The 23,953-nt window shown below is 40.6% G+C and overlaps 1 protein-coding gene and 18 non-coding genes across 19 annotated transcripts; all 19 read right to left on the bottom strand.

The window, feature by feature from the left end:
* Positions 1-1,628: 1,628 nt before the first annotated feature.
* Trnav-aac lies at positions 1,629-1,701 on the bottom strand. Its single transcript has one exon. It is a non-coding gene; the product is annotated as a tRNA-Val (tRNA).
* A 163-nt stretch (positions 1,702-1,864) lies between these two features.
* Trnav-cac lies at positions 1,865-1,937 on the bottom strand. The gene has a single exon. It is a non-coding gene; the product is annotated as a tRNA-Val (tRNA).
* A 178-nt stretch (positions 1,938-2,115) lies between these two features.
* Positions 2,116-2,188, bottom strand: Trnav-cac. Its single transcript has one exon. It is a non-coding gene; the product is annotated as a tRNA-Val (tRNA).
* A 155-nt stretch (positions 2,189-2,343) lies between these two features.
* Trnav-aac lies at positions 2,344-2,416 on the bottom strand. Its single transcript has one exon. It is a non-coding gene; the product is annotated as a tRNA-Val (tRNA).
* A 163-nt stretch (positions 2,417-2,579) lies between these two features.
* On the bottom strand, positions 2,580-2,652 carry Trnav-aac. Its single transcript has one exon. It is a non-coding gene; the product is annotated as a tRNA-Val (tRNA).
* A 161-nt stretch (positions 2,653-2,813) lies between these two features.
* Positions 2,814-2,886, bottom strand: Trnav-cac. Its single transcript has one exon. It is a non-coding gene; the product is annotated as a tRNA-Val (tRNA).
* A 400-nt stretch (positions 2,887-3,286) lies between these two features.
* Trnav-cac lies at positions 3,287-3,358 on the bottom strand. Its single transcript has one exon. It is a non-coding gene; the product is annotated as a tRNA-Val (tRNA).
* Positions 3,359-3,519: 161 nt separating this feature from the next.
* On the bottom strand, positions 3,520-3,591 carry Trnav-cac. Its single transcript has one exon. It is a non-coding gene; the product is annotated as a tRNA-Val (tRNA).
* A 164-nt stretch (positions 3,592-3,755) lies between these two features.
* Trnav-cac lies at positions 3,756-3,828 on the bottom strand. Its single transcript has one exon. It is a non-coding gene; the product is annotated as a tRNA-Val (tRNA).
* Positions 3,829-3,983: 155 nt separating this feature from the next.
* Positions 3,984-4,056, bottom strand: Trnav-aac. Its single transcript has one exon. It is a non-coding gene; the product is annotated as a tRNA-Val (tRNA).
* A 163-nt stretch (positions 4,057-4,219) lies between these two features.
* Positions 4,220-4,292, bottom strand: Trnav-cac. The gene has a single exon. It is a non-coding gene; the product is annotated as a tRNA-Val (tRNA).
* A 173-nt stretch (positions 4,293-4,465) lies between these two features.
* On the bottom strand, positions 4,466-4,538 carry Trnav-cac. Its single transcript has one exon. It is a non-coding gene; the product is annotated as a tRNA-Val (tRNA).
* A 161-nt stretch (positions 4,539-4,699) lies between these two features.
* Trnav-cac lies at positions 4,700-4,772 on the bottom strand. Its single transcript has one exon. It is a non-coding gene; the product is annotated as a tRNA-Val (tRNA).
* A 171-nt stretch (positions 4,773-4,943) lies between these two features.
* Trnav-cac lies at positions 4,944-5,016 on the bottom strand. Its single transcript has one exon. It is a non-coding gene; the product is annotated as a tRNA-Val (tRNA).
* A 161-nt stretch (positions 5,017-5,177) lies between these two features.
* Trnav-cac lies at positions 5,178-5,250 on the bottom strand. The gene has a single exon. It is a non-coding gene; the product is annotated as a tRNA-Val (tRNA).
* A 157-nt stretch (positions 5,251-5,407) lies between these two features.
* Positions 5,408-5,480, bottom strand: Trnav-cac. Its single transcript has one exon. It is a non-coding gene; the product is annotated as a tRNA-Val (tRNA).
* Positions 5,481-5,635: 155 nt separating this feature from the next.
* On the bottom strand, positions 5,636-5,708 carry Trnav-aac. The gene has a single exon. It is a non-coding gene; the product is annotated as a tRNA-Val (tRNA).
* A 307-nt stretch (positions 5,709-6,015) lies between these two features.
* On the bottom strand, positions 6,016-7,663 carry LOC121594117 (adult-specific cuticular protein ACP-20-like). Its single transcript, XM_041917079.1, has 2 exons — positions 7,482-7,663; positions 6,016-7,051 (listed from the first exon to the last, which is right to left on the bottom strand). Exons 1-2 carry the CDS (start codon positions 7,497-7,499, stop codon positions 6,470-6,472), a joined length of 600 nt encoding a protein of 199 aa, XP_041773013.1. The 5' UTR covers positions 7,500-7,663; the 3' UTR covers positions 6,016-6,469.
* A 5,908-nt stretch (positions 7,664-13,571) lies between these two features.
* Trnal-cag lies at positions 13,572-13,654 on the bottom strand. Its single transcript has one exon. It is a non-coding gene; the product is annotated as a tRNA-Leu (tRNA).
* Between the last annotated feature and the right edge of the window lie 10,299 nt (positions 13,655-23,953).

Genomic DNA, 23,953 nt, shown 5'->3' with positions numbered 1-23,953 from the left:
CGATCCACCATGAACGGTTGCAGTAACAGGGAAAACTGCGATAAGTGATTCACTTTTTGCTTCTGCCCAGCGCAACTGTTGATACGTTGATTTAACGCAATTCTTTTCGTCGAAAACGAAACTACCCGTTTGGTCCGATGCTTGGCGAAACCCTGCCCGGGGTTGATGTGTGCGGTTAATCAGATCATTTAAATTAATTAACGACCCAATGAAGATAGGATACCGATGGAAATAGCGATTAAAATGCTTGCTCAGTTCAACACAAAATCTTCCGCCTTTGGAGCCGTTAATTAGCGCCTGTACCGTCACCGGCATTCAGCAAATCAAAGTTGGACATCCGATAGGTGCTGTTTCGCTGTTTCGCATCCGACGCTTGGGACCATTTTTGGCTAGAACGGCTGACTGGTGCACATTGCATCGTGACTTAAATGTACGCAATTTTACCCAACAGCTCTCCCCAAATGGAATGCAAATCTCTGTGCAATGATCGAGAAAAACGATGTGAAACTTCTAGGTGATCTGTGAATGGGGGTTTCGTAAAACAGAAGCAAAGCTTTTGATACCAGTCGTAATTGAACTTTCGCCGTGGGTTAGACAATTTTGATGTCAATCGCAAACGTCAAATCGAATTGCATAATTTTAGGCGTTCCAAGGTGATGGTGAATAAAATCACAAGCACTAACCCTCATAGCAACAGCTAACTCAGAGAAACATAAACCATAGCATTAAATCAATAGGCGAAAGGCCATGAGGGTGACAAAATGCTGACAAATTTTTCAAAATGTGAGCTTTTGTCATTTTTTGAGCTTTTATAAAAAATTTGTAACCTGCAGCCAGGAAATAAAGTTGACAAAAGTTGATAAAAAGTGACAAAATTTGACGTTCGCGAAAATGCGTAAACAAACAGCTATTTGGCGCAGTTGTGACCCATTGCTATTATAACAATGCTAAAATGCATGATTCTAATTTATTTATGTACCTATTTCGTGCTTCTCAAACAAAATATCGATAATATTAAGATGTTGGAGCTTTTTGTCGATCTTGTGTATATATTTGGTGCGGCCACGAGAAAAGCTCATTTTCGCAGTTGACAAGCAATTTTGACAAAGTTGAAAAATTTTTGTTGAAACAAAAAGGTGAAAAATTTCCGTGGCCACACGCTAAATCAAAAAAATTTCATTAGGCATATTATGAGATATTTCATTTTTCTCAACATTTCAGATCGTTATAAAAAAACCAAAAAAGTAAACAAACTATCAACAATCATGAACGTTACAATTCAAACACAAGATTATCTCTTATATCTTCTATATCGGCTTGTGATCTTCTATATCGACTGCGACAAAACAGTCATCGACTTTCTTGTCAACTGCTGATCATGACTGTCATTGCTGTTTCCGCCCGGGATCGAACCGGGGACCTTCTGCGTGTGAAGCATACGTGATAACCGCTACACCACGGAAACCTCTAATGTTTCCTCGTCAGCTTCCCCCCTGAGCCAATGCATCAACACCAACCGCAACAATAATATCACATAATCACCCCTCAACTGCTTGTGATCTTCTATATCGACTGCGACAAAACAGTCATCGACTTTCTTGTCAACTGCTGATCATGACTGTCATTGCTGTTTCCGCCCGGGATCGAACCGGGGGCCTTCTGCGTGTTAGGCAGATGTGATAACCGCTACACCACGGAAACCTCTAATGTTTCCTCGTCAGCTTCCCCTCTGGGCCAATGGATCAACACCAACCGCAACAATAATATCACATAATCACCCCTCAACGGCTTGTGATCTTCTATATCGACTGCAATAAAACAGTCATCGACTTTCTTGTCAACTGCTGATCATGACTGTCATTGCTGTTTCCGCCCGGGATCGAACCGGGGGCCTTCTGCGTGTGAAGCAGACGTGATAACCGCTACACCACGGAAACCTCTATTGTTTTCTCGTCAGTTTCTCCTCTAGGTCAATGGATCAACACCACCTGCAACAATAATATCACACCATCACCCCCCCCCCCCCCCCCCCCCAATAGCTTTTGATCTTCTATATCAACTGCGATAAAACAGTCATCGACTTTCTTGTCGAATGCTGATCATGACTCTCGTTGCTGTTTCCGCCCGGGATCGAACCGGGGGCCTTCTGCGTGTGAAGCAGACGTGATAACCGCTACACCACGGAAACCTCTATTGTTTCCTCGTCAGCTTCCCCTCTGGGCCAATGGATCAACACCAACCGCAACAATAATATCACACAATCACCACAATGGCTTGTGATCTTCTATATCGACTTAGACAAAACAGTCATCGACTTTCTTGTCGAATCATGACTGTCATTGCTGTTTCCGCCCGGGATCGAACCGGGGGCCTTCTGCGTGTTAGGCAGATGTGATAACCGCTACACCACGGAAACCTCTATTGTTTCCTCGTCAGTCTCACCTATGGGCCAATAGATCAACACCAACCGCAACAATAATATCACATAATCACCCCTCAACGGCTTGTGATCTTCTATATCGACTGCGACAAAACAGTCATCGACTTTCTTGTCAACTGCTGATCATGACTGTCATTGCTGTTTCCGCCCGGGATCGAACCGGGGGCCTTCTGCGTGTTAGGCAGATGTGATAACCGCTACACCACGGAAACCTCTATTGTTTCCTCTTCAGCTTCACTTCTAGGCCAATGGATCAACACCAACCGCAACAATAATATCACACAATCACCACAATGGCTTGTGATCTTCTTTATCGACTGCGACAAAACAGTCATCGACTTTCTTGTGGAATGCTGATCATGACTGTCATTGCTGTTTCCGCCCGGGATCGAACCGGGGGCCTTCTGCGTGTGAAGCAGACGTGATAACCGCTACACCACGGAAACCTCTATTGTTTCCTCTTCAGCTTCACTTCTAGGCCAATGGATCAACACCAACCGCAACAATAATATCACACAATCACCCCCAACTGATTGTGTGATCTTCTATATCGACTGCGATAAAACAGTCATCGACTTTCTTGTCGAATGCTGATCATGACTGTCATTGCTGTTTCCGCCCGGCATCGAACCGGGGGCCTTCTGCGTGTGAAGCAGACGTGATAACCGCTACACCACGGAAACCTCTATTGTTTCCTCGTCAGCTTCACCTCTGGGCCAATGGATCAACACCAACCGCAACAATAATATCACATAATCACCCCTCAACGGCTTGTGATCTTCTATATCGACTGCGACAAAACAGTCATCGACTTTCTTGTCAACTGCTGATCATGACTGTCATTGCTGTTTCCGCCCGGGATCGAACCGGGGCCTTCTGCGTGTGAAGCAGACGTGATAACCGCTACACCACGGAAACCTCTATTGTTTCCTCTTCAGCTTCACTTCTAGGCCAATGGATCAACACCAACCGCAACAATAATATCACACAATCACCACAATGGCTTGTGATCTTCTTTATCGACTGCGACAAAACAGTCATCGACTTTCTTGTGGAATGCTGATCATGACTGTCATTGCTGTTTCCGCCCGGGATCGAACCGGGGCCTTCTGCGTGTGAAGCAGACGTGATAACCGCTACACCACGGAAACCTCTATTGTTTCCTCGTCAGCTTCCCCTCTGGGCCAATGGATCAACACCAACCGCAACAATAATATCACACAATCACCCCCAACTGATTGTGTGATCTTCTATATCGACTGCGATAAAACAGTCATCGACTTTCTTGTCAACTGCTGATCATGACTGTCATTGCTGTTTCCGCCCGGGATCGAACCGGGGGCCTTCTGCGTGTGAAGCAGACGTGATAACCGCTACACCACGGAAACCTCTATTGTTTCCTCGTCAGCTTCACCTCTGGGCCAATGGATCAACACCAACCGCAACAATAATATCACACAATCACCACAATGGCTTGTGATCTTCTATATCGACTGCGACAAAACAGTCATCGACTTTCTTGTCGAATCATGACTGTCATTGCTGTTTCCGCCCGGGATCGAACCGGGGGCCTTCTGCGTGTTAGGCAGATGTGATAACCGCTACACCACGGAAACCTCTATTGTTTCCTCGTCAGCTTCACCTCTGGGCCAATGGATCAACACCAACCGCAACAATAATATTACATAATCATCCCTCAACGGCTTGTGATCTTCTATATCGACTGCGACAAAACAGTCATCGACTTTCTTGTCAACTGCTGATCATGACTGTCATTGCTGTTTCCGCCCGGGATCGAACCGGGGGCCTTCTGCGTGTGAAGCAGACGTGATAACCGCTACACCACGGAAACCTCTATTGTTTTCTCGTCAGTTTCTCCTCTAGGTCAATGGATCAACACCAACTGCAACAATAATATCACTCAATCACCCCCCCCCCCCCCCCAATAGCTTTTGATCTTCTATATCAACTGCGATAAAACAGTCATCGACTTTCTTGTCGAATGCTGATCATGACTCTCGTTGCTGTTTCCGCCCGGGATCGAACCGGGGACCTTCTGCGTGTGAAGCAGACGTGATAACCGCTACACCACGGAAACCGCTATTGTTTCCACGTCAGCTTCTCCTCAGGGCCAATGAATCAACACCAACCGCAACAATAATATCACACAATCACCACAATGGCTTGTGATCTTCTATATCCACTGAGACAAAACAGTCATCGACTTTCTTGTGGAATGCTGATCATGACTGTCATTGCTGTTTCCGCCCGGGATCGAACCGGGGGCCTTCTGCGTGTGAAGCAGACGTGATAACCGCTACACCACGGAAACCTCTATTGTTTTCTCGTCAGTTTCTCCTCTAGGTCAATGGATCAACACCAACTCCAACAATAATATCACACAATCACCCCCCCCCCCCCCAATAGCTTTTGATCTTCTATATCAACTGCGATAAAACAGTCATCGACTTTCTTGTCGAATGCTTATCATGACTGTCATTGCTGTTTCCGCCCGGGATCGAACCGGGGGCCTTCTGCGTGTGAAGCAGACGTGATAACCGCTACACCACGGAAACCTCTATTGTTTCCTCTTCAGCTTCACTTCTAGGCCAATGGATCAACACCAACCGCAAAAATAATATCACACAATCACCACAATGGCTTGTGATCTTCTATATCCACTGAGACAAAACAGTCATCGACTTTCTTGTGGAATGCTGATCATGACTGTCATTGCTGTTTCCGCCCGGGATCGAACCGGGGGCCTTCTGCGTGTGAAGCAGACGTGATAACCGCTACACCACGGAAACCTCTATTGTTTCCTCGTCAGCTTCACCTCTGGGCCAATGGATCAACACCAACCGCAACAATAATATCACATAATCACCCCTCAACGGCTTGTGATCTTCTATATCGACTGCGACAAAACAGTGATTGACTTTCTTGTCGAATCATGACTGTCATTGCTGTTTCCGCCCGGGATCGAACCGGGGGCCTTCTGCGTGTGAAGCAGACGTGATAACCGCTACACCACGGAAACCTCTATTGTTTCCTCTTCAGCTTCACTTCTAGGCCAATGGATCAACACCAACCGCAACAATAATATCACACAATCACCACAATGGCTTGTGATCTTCTATATCGACTTAGACAAAACAGTCATCGACTTTCTTGTCGAATCATGACTGTCATTGCTGTTTCCGCCCGGGATCGAACCGGGGGCCTTCTGCGTGTTAGGCAGATGTGATAACCGCTACACCACGGAAACCTCTATTGTTTCCTCGTCAGCTTCCCCTCTGGGCCAATGGATCAACACCAACCGCAACAATAATATCACACAATCACCCCCAACTGATTGTGTGATCTTCTATATCGACTGCGATAAAACAGTCATCGACTTTCTTGTCGAATGCTGATCATGACTGTCATTGCTGTTTCCGCCCGGCATCGAACCGGGGGCCTTCTGCGTGTGAAGCAGACGTGATAACCGCTACACCACGGAAACCTCTATTGTTTCCCTGACATTTTAGTGTTTGGTTGCGATGTTGCCATAGTTTGAAAAAGAAATAATGACATTCAATTGAATAATTTTTATTCCTTTCTCCCAGCACGGAAGAGTCGCTCTTTTCATTTGGTTTTACACGAAACTACTACACTAGTTAACATTCCCCTTTAGGGTACATGTGCATCGTAAAACTGCTTTTGCTGGTCAACCTTGCACCTACGGTGCCAAATTACCCTGCCGAAGCTTACAAGGAAATCAAAGTTATGAGTGAAATTGTTAAAGCAGAAGATAATCTTAAAGAAAGAGTCTATCAGCCTAGGAACATTGTTCAACGCTTAGAGCAAGCATCGTTTAAAAAAAAGCATCGGAAGTAGAGTATTCTTGTCAGTTCTACTCCAAACTCCCACAACCTTCAGGGTAGCAGGGGTGTGGATTTCTTCTCTCTCCTCTACTGCGGGGTATCGTGGTAATGCTGAACGTATCGTTCACTGCTGAACAGCCTGCCACCGATCCGTTTATCGTTCCTAGTGGTAGTACTCTTCCTGCGCTCCCTCCTCAGCACCCTCCGCACCGTAGGACGATTCACCGCCGTAGGTCTGCTGTTCCGCGCCACCGTACGCCTTGTGCTCGTCCTGGTGCTGATGGTGGAATTGGTGCTGGTGCTGGTGGGCGCTCTGCGACGCCGCCTCGTGGGCCAGCTTGGCCAGCTCCTCCTCGTGCAGTGGCTTTCCATCGATCAACACTTCAGCCTGGAATCCGCTGTGCTTGTTCGAGCTGTACTTGACCGTGCGCAGTTTGCCGTCCGGCTGGTGCAGGCTGTACTCGCCGTGCAGCTCGTCCTCGTGCCGGTGCTCCTTGCGGCTCTGCGAGACCTTGCTCTTCGGGTCCTCCACGCCGTACTCGAACACGTAGTCCGGCTTCGCAACGTAGTCGATCTGGTGCCCGTGCCCGTGCTTGTCCTCGACGTGGATCTCGTGCGCCGGCCCACTGACCGGTCCGCTGAACTTGGCGTACGAGTAGCCGACGCTGTGGTGGTGTCCGTGATGCTCCTCCTCGCCGCCATACTCGCAGGCAGCGACTGACAGCAGCGCCAGGCAGGCAACGGTCTGCAATAAGAAAAAAAAAATAGCACACCAGTGAAACCATCGGTTAAGATCATCGGTCGTTGCAAAGGCCGGCACGTTTGTTCAGCACTAGCTGGCAAAAATGTATTTGCATAACTCTTCACCACACTTGCTAGGGATTAGGTCACTGTGAGCACTGTGATATAACTGTCACATTCTATAGTTTGTGCCGTCATTCATCGCTAGCGCGTTATTATGCTTCCTGATCTGCACAGCGCTTAATTGCAAAACCAAACCATACAGTTCATTGTTCATCACTTTCACTCGCAACGCAGGCGGTACACTTTGACTACTTTCGCTCCGCTGGGTCCATTATCACCCGCAGTGGACAGCACTATTAGCTTGCTCATTAATGTCTCGCCGACCTGCACTGCACTGTACAATCGCACACCACACCATCAATCAAACCCACCTTGAATAGAAAAGCCATCGTTTCTGTGTTGATTTTTCTGGTTTTTTCTTTATCCCACTTTCCTGTGCACGAACTGCGGTCGATCTAGCTGACTATTGCTTCTTACTTCGATGGAAAGCACTGCTCGACTGTACCATTCCCGGTGGCGCACCACAATATTTATACTACCCTGCCCGAAACAATAGAAGCGCGCTGCACCGAAAATGCGTTTTTCGCTAGTTTGCTGCAGCGCTCCCTAAAAACCACCGCTACCAACCACTACTACTGGCCTGCCCGCCCCGAACCAAACGATTTCGATGCCGATGGGGCGGTGGAAGGCAGACGACGAACCCTTTCCCTCGCACCACCGGTACAACAGCCGGCAGGAGCTTTGAGCCCACGAAAGGCGTGTAAAAATAGCTACCACAGCAACAACAATAACAACAAAAAAGTGTTATTTAAGAAAAGCCGCGAATTTCACACACACACACACACACACACACACACAAGCGGCAGGCGGGGGCAGAAGGGCGCGACGGCATGACGGCGCGCGTTAAGTTTGATTATTTAATGCTGGAAAAGCGTAGGGAAAATCGAATCGCGACCGCGACGACGGCGAGCATCGGTGTGCAAAAGAAAGGACCGGGTGCGCGCGACCGGTGCCGATGAAACGGAGGCAAAAACCCATGGGTACAAACCCGTCGCAGCCGACGGCCGCCACCGGGCAGGGAAGTGATGTGATGTGAAAAGCGAGCGTGTGAGGCATACATGAAGATTACATTAAATGAAACACACTCAAAAAAAAAAAAAAACAATGAACCGAGTCGTCCGAAATGATAGCAATCGCTTGATGATGCTTGACGGAATACAGCGCGAAGGTTTGCCAATTTAGAGCAAGGGATATGGAAAACGATCGAAATATCGGTTCGATAGTTAGAGATCGAACCGGAGGAGCTGATAATGATTAGGGCGATTATTAGTAACGGATCTATTATCATGTTTCTTTTTGTAAAAAATGGAAACATTACCGAAATAAAAAGATAAAAGAAATGAAACGACCAAAACCTGCTTTTAATTTAAAAAAAAAGATGATAAAATAAGACAAGTTTCATGAGGCAGCAAAAGAAGAATTGATAATGCAAGCAATGAAGCATTGAAACAATGAATTCATGTTAGCAAAATGAAATAAAAAAATGAAGAATGAATGAAACAAAATAATATTTGAATTATTTTATGAAACCATAATAATCAAAGACGAAAAGTGATTCCAATATATTAACATTATATAATTGATACGGCCAAGCCGGTCTCATGGTACAGTCGTCAACTCGTACGACTTAACAACATGCCCGTCATGGGTTCAAACCCCAAATAGACCGTGCCGCCATACGTAGGACTGACTATCCTGCTATGGAGGGAAATCAATAAGTCACTGAAAGCCAACCCCACAAGTGTGTTGGCAGGCCTTGACCGGCATCGGTTGTTGAGCCAAAAAAAAAAAAATTGATAAGGCCACACAAAGCAAGTCAGTTTAAATAACAAAAAATAAAAAAATGAAGAAAATAAAATTAATAAAAAAAACCTTAATCAATCACAAAAGTAATCATTCAACAGTGCGTAAATCCAAAAACGGCCATTACATCGAGCAACGCTTCGAGCAATGCTTAATCCGGGTGAATTATTTCATACCTACCAAATTAACCACATTTAACCGCACACACGTGTTACCATTGTAGACAAATACACGCCATTAGATGTAAGGAACAGCTATTTTCATGTGTGAGTTTTTTTTACCATCGCAATCGGTTCCAGCACATCGTCAGTGCTTATAAGCGTTACGCTACTACGCAGTTTATGCGCAACATGCCGTATACCTTTGCATTATCATCCTGTACCTCCTAGGTTTGTGAAGATGAAGATTGATTATCGTTATTCATGAATGGACGCATGTTTGCAAACGAGAAAGATGCTCGATGCTTGTCGATATAAGTCGTCCGTAGCTCACGACGACCGGAAGCAACCTTTCGGGTGGCCGGCATTGCAACTAACCAAACGAAGAGGCCCTAAACGCACCGCTCCAACCGGGCAACAATGCAGCTAATTAGGAGAAGCATAAAGTTGGCTCAAAATTAATTAATAACGTACCCATGGTGAGGAAAGGGAGGCCGATGCCATTGCTGGCGCTTTTACTGTAGTTACACGATCCGCATCCGTCCGTGGGTCGTTATTTGTATACGTTTTATTTCTTCTTCTTCCTCTCTCCTTCTATCATTCAAATATTTACAACAACAGACTATTATGACTTATGCTAAGGATGATACATATCATGCACAGCGCTTTCGTATGGGCTTCACGCCCATCACATCAGGTTCGGCGCTGCTCGAATCGATTAACATTGTTGCTCATTAAAATAAATCACCACGGCAATCGGGAAGTGGTATAAAAATTTGTTCAATCAATCAAACTTTCCTTATGGTGCAATACAATCTATATAAGCATGCGATTTTGTAAAGAAAAGTGAAGGAAAACTAGTATCATTCTTATGTTTCCATTTTATCTATTATTTGTTAAAGTTGCGTTCTTGAAATTATCAAAGTACCATTTTACTTTTAGTTATTTTTATTATATGTAGCTCCATGTTTTTTCTTCTTTGATTGCGTTTTCACTTATACCTTTTTTATTCTAAAACTTTGATAGCTTATTGCAACCTTTTATTTGTTTTAATGTTTTTTATCTCTCGTTTTACTATATTACCATTTACATTTCATCGCTCGTTTCCTTTTTTCTCATGTTTTTATCCGGCTAAGCAACAGAAAAACAGGAAAAAAACATTTATAATTTATCATGTCTGCATCAAATTATTTAAAAAAAAAAATAGAATAAAGCATGAAAATGAAAGGCTGAAAACAGACCTGATAGCTTGAAGAGCTTAAAAATTCAACATAACTACACAAAAACGTATGAAAATTAAAAAAATCTGACGGGGCAGAGGAAAAATCAACACATTTCAAATTGATACAATAATTTGTTAGTCACTACTTAATTACTTAATTACATTATTTGATGAATGCAATCAAAATTAATACAAATTAACTAATACAAAAAACAATTAACATAAAACATGAAAACGAAAAGCTTAAAACATACCGGGAAGGTCAAAGAGCTTTAAAATTCAATATCACAATACAAAAATGAATGAAAATTATAAAAATCTGACAGGGTAGAAAAAAAATTACCACACTTCTAATTATTATTATTATTATTATTTTTATTTTTATTATTGTTATTATTATTATTATTATTATTATTATTATTATTATTATTATTATTATTATTATTATTATTATTATTATTATTATTATTATTATTATTATTATTATTATTATTATTATTATTATTATTATTATTATTATTATTATTATTATTATTATTATTATTATTATTATTATTATTATTATTATATTATTAGTATTATTATTATTATTATTATTATTATTATTATATTATTATTATTATTATTATTATTATTATTATTATTATTATTATTATTATTATTATTATTATTATTATTATTATTATAATTATTATTATTATTATTCAGTCATTAACAATTGATGTAAAGTAACTTTGCGAAACTAATATGTTTCTAGCGCAGACTACCGTGCCAAATGATTTCCCTGAAAAAAAAACTCGAACTTCCCGAACCACAGTACCTGCTGTCAATTTGTGAAACATGGTCCATTACACAGAATCAGTCAACGTGAACGCGCAGTCTGGCGCAGGTCTGGGCAGTGGAGTACCGCGTGCCGCCAAAAACCGATCGATCACTAGCATAATCATCCATCGCGTCACCGCATTTCACTCGCACTCGCTGTTGTGGTTGCGGTAATGCAGTAATGGTGGCGCAAATAGTTCGACATGTTGGCGAGTTGTTTTTTCTTTCTTACTTTCCTCGTAGTCCAACAAATGCCAGACGGTTTCGTACTTGTACTGAAGCATATTTTTTTTCCTCTTCACCACAATAATGAATTGTAACGAATTGTTGTGTGATTGTGTAAAAGGAGTTCACGTTAGTTTCGCATTAGGCAGTATTTGGGTCTTTGGCTAGGGCGGGTTTTGGTACGATTCGCGAAAATGCGATCGTTTTGTAGTGTTGCTGCCTTGTGTTTGCTCAGGCGCTGTGAAGCGTCCCCGGGGGTGGATTTGGAATTAGCGAAATTTTTGCCAACGATTGTTCAAAGTTGGTTCGAAGGAATGGTGGAATGCTGCTAATTAATTTCCGTCCTATGCGCATTTCTGTCGATTGTTTTCTGTTTCCCGGCTAGCGGTTCGAGCGAACGCCAAATGTAACGCATCAAATTCAATTTAACCCATCAGATACGAATTAATTGGATATTGAGGTTTGTTGTCGAACTCTTTGTATTTTTTGTCTTGAAGTTTGAGTGAAGCTACAATACCGTTAATTTTAAAATTACAAAAAATACAAAACAATAAATAAAAACTTTCAATATTCTTATACAAGATCAGTTAATGATCGCCTTTAGCTACCCACCGTTTGCCATTTTCCGTACCACAGCAACACACTGTTTCCATTTACGCTCCTTTCCCACCACACGAAAGTGACAACCGGTGCATTGCTATCGGGCGGGAAATTGATTTCTGTCAATCTGAAGCACATCCACCGTAAAGTTGCCCAGCTTCTGAAACCAATTCCCCCCCCCCCCTCCGGATGCCTTCGTGTCTCCCGCCAGTTCGATAGCAGCAGGGAGTTAACAACATACCACCATACCAAACAAAATACTGCAAATCATGCCAACGATGACGACAATGGGGCCGGGATGACTTGGCGGTGCTGCCGTTTTTCTTTCTCCCGCTCTTGGCACTAATCATCATCGACCGTGTTTTGTGCGCGCCTGACTTTGATGAACAATTTCGTACGAATCTTGATCCCGCGCGATTTTGATCGCCCCACCAATTGCATAATATACATGCGTTCGTGTTTGAGGTTATTTCTCTAGTCCGTAGTCACCTTCCTCGCAGATCCTCCACCCCACCACCATATGGGGTTTACTTTCTTTATGGCTTATTTTCCATTCGACCCACAGCCGGGACGGTGAAAAAAAAAACGAGCTGCCAAGTTTAGCGCTCTGTGCCAGCAAATGCACTGGGCATACCGGCACAATTGTTACTGCGCACCGACGAGACGCTTACCGACAGCATCGTCAGCATAAAAATCGTGCACTGTTGCGAAGCATCGAGCACAAATGGTCCGCAATGGTTTGGTGATGCGGTGGTTGCTATTAATTGTATTAAACAAACTGTAATAACTTAAAATGAGCCCCCTTCCACTTGGGTGAATGTTGCTGACATGATGCGTACAGATAATTGATCCAGTTTCGGTAAATTAACATCGTTTGCCCAACCGTAGGGAACAAGGTGTCAACATTGCCAGTGAATTACGTTGCGAGCAGTAGCGGCATCGGTTTGGTAATTGTAAGCAGTCAAGTGCGGTATGATGTATGAAAAGGAGACAACGGAATGTAGGGAATTTTTAATAACAAATTATCAACTAAACGAACGCGGCGCAACAATCCAAAACGAAACTTCCCAAATTCCCTTAGAATCTACTACGGAACCTAGACTGAAAACGATCTACTACCGTTCTTTTCACAAACCGACGTGTCTATCGAACAACCTAGAGACTTCTGAAAAGTTTAATGCATTGATCTCATCGGTACCATATATCAAAAGTTCACGATGGCTAGCAAAACTAGTAGAAAATAAACTATAATAGCAAATAGTTCAAATAATATGATGTTATGGTGTTAACAATGTTTAAAAAATATTAAAACAGCGGTTCAGACAGACATACAGAAACAACTTCTAGAAAAAGCTTCGTTTTCTCGCCCGTCGTATTTTATTCTAAGTTTAAATGGCTATTTTTAAACTGCAGGAGTGAAAATTGTTGCACAGCACACATTCGGATTGATGCGAAATGAAAATATAAAATATGAGGGGCAGAGAGTAGTACAGGTTAAGAGTAAAGACAGACACTTTCCCCCTTAGCGTGTTTGCGGTATAGACGCTGACTGGACCAAAAAGAGCTTCAATTGTCAGAAGTGGGATTCGAACCCACGCCTACAGAGTAGACTACGACCTGAACGTAGCGCCTTAGACCGCTCGGCCATCCTGACATGTTGCAAGAACGACGCTTAAAACCAATCGAATCAACGAGCAACAATACAGTGATTTGATGTTTGTGTTAAAAACATGGGATACTGTTACGATTCGTCGTGAATCAATCTCATGAAATTACCTATAGTGAAAATGATAAATATAATGAAAATAAGAGTGTTTATTATTAAATTTGGTACTTTTTGCATTTGCACTGTTTTGCATTTACAACAATCAGAAATGGTATCTGAAAGATTTACTTCAATAATTTAAACGTATCACAAATGTTTTCGCAAAACTTCTGCGATTTTCGCAAAAACTTCTGCGATTTTCGCAAAAACTTCTATGACTTTTGCAAAACTTCTGCGATTTTCGCTAAAAGTTTTGCGATTTTCGTAAACACTTCTGCAATTTTCGGAAAAACTTCTGCGATTATCGCAAAAAAATTTCACAAAAACTTCTGCGATTTTCGCAAAATCTTCTGCGATTTTCGCAAAAACTTCTGCGATTTTCGCAAAAACTTCTGCGATTTTCGCAAAAAATTCTGCGATTTTCGCAAAAACTTCTGCGATTTTCGCAAAAACTTTTGCGATTTTCGCAAAAACTTCTGCGATTTTCGCAAAAACTTCTGCGATTTTCGCAAACACTTCTGCGATTTTCGCAAAAACTTCTGCGATTTTCGCAAACACTTCTGCGATTTTCGCAATAACTTCTGCGATTTTCGCAAAAACTTCTGCGATTTTCGCAAACACTTCTGCGATTTTCGCAAAAACTTCTGCGATTTTCGCAAAAACTTCTGCGGTTTTCGCAAACACTTCTGCGATTTTCGCAAAAACTTCTGCGATTTTCGCAAAAACTACTGCGATTTTCGCAAAAACTTCTGCGATTTTCGCAAAAACTTCTGCGATTTTCGCAAAAACATCTGCGATTTTCGCAAAATTGTGTGCGATATTAGCAAACACTTCTGCGATTTTCGCAAAAACTTCTGCGATTTTCGCAAAAACTTCTGCGATTTTCGCAAACACTTCTGCGATTTTCGCAAACACTTCTGTGATTTTCGCAAAAACTTCTGCAATTTTCGCAAAAACTTCTGCGATTTTCGCAAAATCTTCTGCGATTTTCGCAAAATCTTCTGCGATTTTCGCAAAAACTTCTGCGATTTTCGCAAAAACTTTTGCAATTTTCGCAAAAAGATTTTCACAAAAACTTCTGCGATTTTCGCAAAAAACTTTTGCGATTTTCGCAAAAACTTCTTAGATTTTCGCAAAAAAATTTGCGATTTTCGCAAACACTTCTGCGATTTTCGCAAAAACTTCTGCGATTTTCGCAAAAACTTTTGCGAAATGTTTTGCGATTTTCACAAAAACTTCTGCGATTTTCGCAAAAACTTCTGCGATTTTCGCAAAAACAGCTGCGATTTTTGCAAAAACTTTTGCGATTTTCGCAAAAACTTCTGCGATTTTCGCAAAAACTTCTGCGATTTTCGCAAAAACTTCTGCGATTTTCGCAAAAACTTCTGCGATTTTCGCAAAAACTTCTGCGATTTTCGCAAAAACTTCTGCGATTTTCGCAAACACTTCTGCGATTTTCGCAAAAACTTCTGCGATTTTCGCAAAATTGTGTGCGATTTTAGCAAAAACTTCTGCGATATTCGCAAAAACTTCTGCGATTTTCGCAAAAAGTTCTGCGATTTTCGCAAAAACTTCTGCGATTTTCGCAAAAACTTCTGCGATTTTCGCAAAAACTTCTGCGACTTTCGCAAAAACTTCTGCGATTTTCGTAAAATGTTTTGCGATTTTCGCAAAAAGTTTTGCGATTTTCGCAAAACTGCAATTTTTGCAAAAACTTCTGCGATTTTCGCAAAAACATCTGCGATTTTCGTAAAAACTTCTGCGATTTTCGCAAACACTTCTGCGATTTTCGCAAAAACTTCTGCGATTTTCGCAAAAACTTCTGCGATTTTCGCAAAAACTTCTGCGATTATCGCAAAAACTTCTGCGATTTTCGCAAAAACTTCTGCGATTTTCGCAAAAACTTCTGCGATTTTCGCAAAAACTTCTGCGACTTTCGCAAAAACTTCTGCGATTTTCGCAAACACTTCTGCGATTTTCGCAAAAACTTCTGCGATTTTCGCAAAACTGCAATTTTCGCAAAAACTTCTGCGATTTTCGCAAAAACATCTGCGATTTTCGTAAAAACTTCTGCGATTTTCGCAAAAACTTCTGCGATTTTCGCAAAAACTTCTGCGATTTTCGCAAAAACTTCTGCGATTTTCGCAAAAACATCTGCGATTTTCGCAAAACTTCTGCGATTTTCGCAAAAACTTCTGCGATTTTCGCAAAAACTTCTACGATTTTCGCAAAAAGTTGTGCGATTTTCGCAAAAAGATTTGCGATTTTCGCAAAAAGTTTTGCGATTTTCGCAAAACTGCAATTGTCGCAAAAACTTCTGCGATTTTCGCAAAAACTTCTGCGATTTTCGCAAAAACTTCTGCTATTTTCGCAAACACTTCTGCGATTTTCGCAAAAACTTCTGCGATTTTTGCAAAAACTTCTGCGACTTTCGCAAACACTTCTGCGATTTTCGCAAAAACTTCTACGATTTTCGCAAAAAGTTGTGCGATTTTCGCAAAAAGATTTGCGATTTTCGCAAAAAGTTTTGCGATTTTCGCAAAACTGCAATTGTCGCAAAAACTTCTGCGATTTTCGCAAAAACTTCTGCGATTTTCGTAAAAACTTCTGCTATTTTCGCAAACACTTCTGCGATTTTCGCAAAAACTTCTGCGATTTTTGCAAAAACTTCTGCGACTTTCGCAAACACTTCTGCGATTTTCGCAAACACTTCTGCGATTTTCGCAAAAACTTCTGCGATTTATGCAAAAACTTCTGCGATTTTCGCAAAAACTTCTGCGATTTTCGCAAAAACATCTGCGATTTTCGCAAAAACTTCTGCGACTTTCGCAAAAACTTCTGCGATTTTCGCAAAAACTTCTGCGATTTTCCCAAAAACTTCTGCGATTTTCGCAAAAACCGCTCAATTGAAACAAACCTTCTCTCTTTATTGAGCACCTGCTATCCTGCAATGGACAATGGTAAACAGGTAGACGTAATCTACACCGACTTCAGTGCTGCCTTTGACTCGGTAAATCACTCAATGCTAATTTCAAAACTATCAAGCTACGGAGTAAATGGGGCGTTAGTCCATTGGCTCTCCTGTTATTTAAGTGATAGGCATATAACAGTGAATATTTTCTCCTCTATATCTGCACCATTCACCAACACGTCCGGGGTTCCACAAGGCAGTATTCTCGGACCTATTCTTTTTAACATTTTCATAAACGATGTTATTTATGTTATACCAGATTGCGAAAAATTGTTTTATGCAGATGATTTGAAAATGTTTCTACCGATATCAGATCAAACCGATTGTTTTACTCTTCAAAACTGCTTAACTCGATTTAACTCATGGTGTAATTCAAATTGTATGCGTCTCAACATATCTAAATGCTCTGTTATATCCTATACTAGAAAAAGAACCCCAATTGTTTACGATTATAAAATTGATGATAGATCAGTGCCGCGTAAAAATGTGATTCGCGATTTAGGCGTTCATTTAGATAGCAGACTAACGTTACAGAACCACTATGAAGCAATACTTTCAAAAGCCTTCCGTTTGTTAGGATTCATTTTACGTGTTGCGAAAGACTTCAAAGATCCATTCAGTGTAAAAGCTCTGTATTGTGCAATTGTCCGTCCTACTTTAGAATTCGCTAGTATTATTTGGACTCCGACACAGCAATATTTAATAGATAGGCTAGAATTGGTTCAACGCAAGCTCACTCGTTCATTGTTTTACCGTCTCCCGTGGTCTCGTAATTCTGTTTGTCCCTCTTACCGTACAAGGTGCCTGTTATTTGGACTAGAACCTCTGCAACATAGAAGAAAGACGGCACAGTGCTTATTTATACACAAACTTGTTAGCGGATCTTTAGACGCCCCGTCAATTCTGAGTAAATTGAACTTTCAGGCCCCCAGTAGAATGTTAAGAACCAGGACATTATTTAACACAGAATTCAGATCGACTAATTTTGGATCTAACGATCCTTTATTAAAATGATAAGTGCCTATAACTCGCTAGGAAACAATGTCGACTTGAACTCAAACTTAAACAATTTACGGACCTTTTTACATAGCTTAATATGACGCTTCCACAGTTTATGTTGTTTTTAATTTTTATTTGGTTGATTGACAGTTAAACTTGTTATGTTTTTTTATGCGTTTTTGTTAGCACTGTTCTTTAGCATTAACTATAGAAATAAGTATGTTATGTAAGCTTATGCCAGCTGGATAACTTTTGGAATAAATAATAATAATAATAATAATAAGATTTTCGCAAAATGTTTTGCGATTTTCGCAAAAACTTCTGCGATTTTCGCAAAAACTTCTGCGACTTTCGCAAAAACTTTTGCGATTTTCGCAAAAACTTCTGCGATTTTCGCAAAAACTTCTGCGATTTTCGCAAAAACATCTGCTATTTTCGAAAAAACTTCTGCGATTTTCGCAAAAACTTCTGCGATTTTCGCAAAAACTTCTGCGATTTTCGCAAAAACTTCTGCGATTTTCGCAAAAACTTCTGCGATTTTCGCAAAAACATCTGCGATTTTCGCAAAAACTTCTGCGATTTTCGCAAACACTTCTGCGATTTTCGCAAAAACTTCTGCGATTTTCGCAAAAACTTCTGCGATTTTCGTAAATAGATTTTCGCAAAACCTTCGGCGATTTTCGCAAAAATTTCTGCGATTTTCGCAAAAACTTCTGCGATTTTCGCAAACACTTCTGCGATTTTCGCAAAATCTTCTGCGATTGTCGCAAAATCTTCTGCGATTTTCGCAAAAACTTCTGCGATTTTCGCAAACACTTCTGCGATTTTCGCAAATAGATTTTCGCAAAACCTTCGGCGATTTTCGCAAAAACTTCTGCGATTTTCGCAAAAACTTCTGCAATTTTCGCAAACACTTCTGCGATTTCCGTAAAAACTTCTGCGATTTTCGCAAAAACTTCTGCGATTTCCGTAAAAACTTCATCGATTTTCGCAAACACTTCTGCGATTTTTGCAAAAAGTTTTGCGATTTTCGCAAAAACTTCTGCGATTTTCGCAAAAACTTCTGCGATTTTCGCAAAAACTTCTGCGATTTTCGCAAAAACTTCTGCGATTTTCGCAAAAACTTCTGCGATTTTCGCAAAAACTTCTGCGATTTTCGCAAAAACATCTGCGATTTTCGCAAAAACTTCTGCAATTTTCGCAAACACTTCTGCGATTTTCGCAAAAACTTCTGCGATTTTCGCAAAAACTTCTGCGATTTTTGCAAAAAGTTTTGCGATTTTCGCAAAAACTTCTGCGATTTTTGCAAACACTTCTGCGATTTTCGCAAAAACTTCTGCGAATTTCGCAAAAACTTCTGCGATTTTCGCAAAAACTTCTGCGATTTTCGCAAAAACTTCTGCGATTTTCGCAAAAACATCTGCGATTTTCGCAAACACTTCTGCGATTTTCGCAAACACTTCTGCGATTTTCGCAAAAACTTCTGCGATTTTCGCAAAAACTTCTGCGATTTTCGCACAAACTTCTGCGATTTCCGTAATAACTTCTGCGATTTTCGCAAAAACTTCTGCGATTTTCGCAAAAACTTCTGCGATTTTCGCAAAAACTTCTGCGATTTTCGCAAAAACTTCTGCGATTTTCGCAAACACTTCTGCGATTTTCGCAAAAACTTCTGCGATTATTGCAAAAAGTTTTGCGATTTTCGTAAAAAGATTTTCGCAAAAACTTATGCGATTTTCGCAATAACTTCTGCGATTTTCGCAAACACTTCTACGATTTTCACAAAAACTTCTGCGATTTTCGCAAAACCTTCGGCGATTTTCGCAAAAATTTCTGCGATTTTCGCAAAAACTTCTGCGATTTTCGCAAAAACTTCTGCGATATTCGCAAAAACTTCTGCGATTTTCGCAAACACTTCTGCGATTTTCGCAAAAACTTCTGCGATTTTCGCAAAAACTTCTGCGATTTTCGCAAAAACTTCTGCGATTTTCGCAAACACTTCTGCGATTTCCGCAAAAACTTCTGCGATTTCCGCAAAAACTTTTGCAATTTTCGCAAAAACTTCTGCGATTTCCGGAAAAATCTTCTGCGATTTTCGCAAAAACTTCTGCGATTTTCGCAAAATCTTCTGCGATTTTTGCAAAAATTTCTGCGATTTTTGCAAACACTTCTGCGATTTTTGCAAAAAGTTTTGCGATGTTCGCATAAAGATTTTCGCAAAAACTTCTGCGATTTTTGCAAAAACTTCTGCGATTTTCGCAAAAACTTCTGCGATTTTTGCAAAAACTTCTGCGATTTTCGCAAAAAGTTTTGCGATTTTCGCAAAACTGCGATTTTCGCAAACACTTCTGCGATTTTCGCAAAAACTTCTGCGATTTTCGCAAACACTTCTGCGATTTTCGCAAAAACTTCTGCGATTTTCGCAAAAACTTCTGCGATTTTTGCAAAAACTTCTGCGATTTTCGCAAAAACTTCTGCGATTTTCGCAAAAACGTCTGCGATTTTCGCAAAAACATCTGCGATTTTCGCAAAAACTTCTGCGATTTTCGCAAAAACTTCTGCGATTTTCGCAAACACTTCTGCGATTTTCGCAAAAACTTCTGCGATTTTCGCAAAAACATCTGCGATTTTCGCAAACACTTCTGCGATTTTCGCAAAATGTTTTGCGATTTTCGCAAAAAGTTTTGCGATTTTCGCAAAACTGCAATTTTCGCAAAAACTTCTGCGATTTTCGCAAAAACTTCTGCGATTTTCGCAAAAACATCTGCGATTTTCGCAAAAACTTCTGCGATTTTCGCAAAAACATCTGCGATTTTCGCAAAAACTACTGCGATTTTCGCAAAAACTTCTGCGATTTTCGCAAAAACTTCTGCGATTTTCGCTAACACTTCTGCGATTTTTGCAAAAACTTCTACGATTTTCGCAAAAACTTCTGCGATTTTCGCAAAAACTGCTGCGATTTTCCCAAAATCTTCTGCGATTTTCGCAAAAACTTCTGCGACTTTCGCAAAAACTTCTGCGATTTTCGCAAAAACTTCTGCGATTTTCGCAAAAACTTCTGCGATTTTCGCAAAAACTTCTGCGATTTTCGCAAAAAATTCTGCGATTTTCGCAAAAACTTCTGCGATTTTCGCAAAAACTTCTGCGATTTTCGCAAAAAGTTTTGCGATTTTAACAAAAAGTTATGCGATTTTTGCAAAAAGTTTTGCGATTTTCGCAAAAACTGCTGCGATTTTCGCAAAATCTTCTGCGATTTTCGCAAAAACTTCTGCGATTTTCGCAAACACTTCTGCGATTTTCGCAAACACTTCTGCGATTTTTGCAAAAAACTTCTGCGATTTTCGCAAAAACTTCTGCGATTTTCGCAAAAAGTTTTGCGATTTTCGCAAAAACTTCTGCGATTTTCGCAAAACACTTCTGCGATTTTCGCAAACACTTCTGCGATTTTCGCAAAAACTTCTGCGATTTTCGCAAAACCTTCTGCGATTTTCGCAAAAACTTCTACGATTTTCGCAAAAACTTCTACGATTTTCGCAAAAACTTCTGCGATTTTCGCAAAAAATTTTGCGATTTTAACAAAAAGTTTTGCGATTTTCGCAAAAAGTTTTGCGATTTTCGCAAACACTTCTGCGATTTTCGCAAAAACTTCTGCGATTTCCGTAATAACTTCTGCGATTTTCGCAAAAACTTCTGCGATTTTCGCAAACACTTCTGCGATTTTCGCAAAAACTTCTGCGATTTTCGCAAAAACTTCTGCGATTTTCGCAAAAACTTCTGCGATTTCCGTAATAACTTCTGCGATTTTCGCAAAAACTTCTGCGATTTTCGCAAAAACTTCTGCAATTTTCGCAAAAACTTCTGCGATTTTCGCAAAAACTTCTGCGATTTTTGCAAAAACTTCTGCGATTTTCGCAAAAAGATTTTCGCAAAAACTTCTGCGATTTTCGCAAAAACTTCTGCGATTTTCGTAAAAACTTCTGCGATTTTCGCAAAAACTTCTGTGATTTTCGCAAAAACTTCTGCAATTTTCGCAAAAACTTCTGCGATTTTCGCAAAACTTCTTCTGCGATTTTCGCAAAAACTTCTGCGATTTCCGTAATAACTTCTGCGATTTTCGCAAAAACGTCTGCGATTTTCGCAAAAACTTCTGCGATTTTCGCAAAAACTTCTGCGATTTCCGTAATAACTTCTGCGATTTTCGCAAAAACGTCTGCGATTTTCGCAAAAACTTCTGCGATTTTCGCACAAACTTCTGCGATTTCCGTAATAACTTCTGCGATTTTCGCAAAAACTTCTGCGATTTTCGCAAAAACTTCTGCGATTTTTGCAAAAAGTTTTGCGATTTTCGCAAAAACTTCTGCGATTTCCGTAAAATCTTCTGCGATTTTCGCAAAAACTTCTGCGATTTTCGCAAAAACTTCTGCGATTTTCGCAAAAACATCTGCGATTTTCGCAAAAACTTCTGCGATTTTCGCAAAAACTTCTGCGATTTTCGCAAACACTTCTGCGATTTTCGCAAAAACTTCTGCGATTTTCGCACAAACTTCTGCGATTTTTGCAAAAACTTCTGCGATTTTCGCAAAAACTTCTGCGATTTTCGCAAAAACTTCTGCGATTTTCGCAAACACTTCTGCGATTTTCGCAAAAAACTACTGCGATTTTCGCAAAAACTTCTGCGATTTTCGCAAAAACTTCTGCGATTTTCGCAAAAACTTCTGCGATTTTCGCAAAAACATCTGCGATTTTCGCAAAAACTTCTGCGATTTTCGCAAAAACTTCTGCGATTTTCGCAAAAAACTTCTGCGATTTTCGCAAAAACTTCTGCGATTTTCGCAAAAACTTCTGCGATTTTCGCAAAAACTTCTGCGATTTTCGCAAACACTTCTGCGATTTCCGTAATAACTTCTGCGATTTTCGCAAAAACTTCTGCGATTTTTGCAAAAACTTCTGCGATTTTTGCAAAAACTTCTGCGATTTTTGCAAAAAGTTCTGCGATATTCGCAAAAAGATTTTCGCAAAAACTTCTGCGATTTTTGCAAAAACTTCTGCGATTTTCGTAATAACTTATGCGATTTTCGCAAAAACTTCTGCGATTTATGCAAAAACTTTTGCGATTTTCGCAAAAACTTCTGCGATTTTCGCAAAAACATCTGCGATTTTCGCAAAAACTTCTGCGACTTTCGCAAAAACTTCTGCGATTTTCGCAAAAACTTCTGCGATTTTCCCAAAAACTTCTGCGATTTTCGCAAAAACTTTTGCAAAATGTTTTGCGATTTTCGCAAAAACTTCTGCGATTTTCGCAAAAACTTCTGCGATTTTCGCAAAAACTTCTGCGTTTTTCGCAAAAACATCTGCGATTTTCGCAAAAACTTCTGCGATTTTCGCAAAAAGATTTTCGCAAAAACTTCTGCGATTTTCGCAAAAACTTCTGCGATTTTCGCAAAAACTTCTGCGATTTTCGCAAAAACTTCTGCGATTTTCGTAAATATATTTTCGCAAAACCTTCGGCGATTTTCGCAAAAATTTCTGCGATTTTCGCAAAAACTTCTGCGATTTTCGCAAACACTTCTGCGATTTTCGCAAAATCTTCTGCGATTGTCGCAAAATCTTCTGCGATTTTCGCAAAAACTTCTGCGATTTTCGCAAACACTTCTGCGATTTTCGCAAATAGATTTTCGCAAAACCTTCGGCGATTTTCGCAAAAACTTCTGCGATTTTCGCAAAAACTTCTGCGATTTTCGCATAAAAATTCTGCGATTTTCGCAAAAACTTCTGCGATTTTCGCAAAAACTTCTGCGATTTTCGCAAAAACTTCTGCGATTTTCGCAAAAACTTCTGCGATTTTCGCAAAAACTTCTGCGATTTTCGCAAAAAAATTTTCGATTTTCGCAAAAACTTCTGCGATTTTCGCAAACACTTCTGCGATTTTCGCAAAAACTTCTGCGATTTTCGCAAAAACTTCTGCGATTTTCGCAAAAACTTCTGCGATTTTCGCAAAAACTTCTGCGATTTTCGCAAAAACTTCTGCGATTTTCGCAAAAACTTCTGCGATTTTCGCAAAAAGTTTTGCGATTTTCGCAAAAAGTTTTGCGATTTTCGCAAAAAGATTTGCGATTTTCGCTAAAAGTTTTGCGATTTTCGCAAAACTGCAATTGTCGCAAAAACTTCTGCGATTTTCGCAAAAACTTCTGCGATTTTCGCAAAAACTTCTGCGATTT

The sequence above is a fragment of the Anopheles merus genome, chromosome 2L (genome assembly GCF_017562075.2).
Source record: "Anopheles merus strain MAF chromosome 2L, AmerM5.1, whole genome shotgun sequence".
Classification (NCBI taxonomy): Eukaryota; Metazoa; Arthropoda; class Insecta; order Diptera; family Culicidae; genus Anopheles; species Anopheles merus.
The sequence above is the reverse complement of the archived record's forward strand: the minus strand, read 5'-3'. Positions and strand labels throughout refer to the sequence as shown.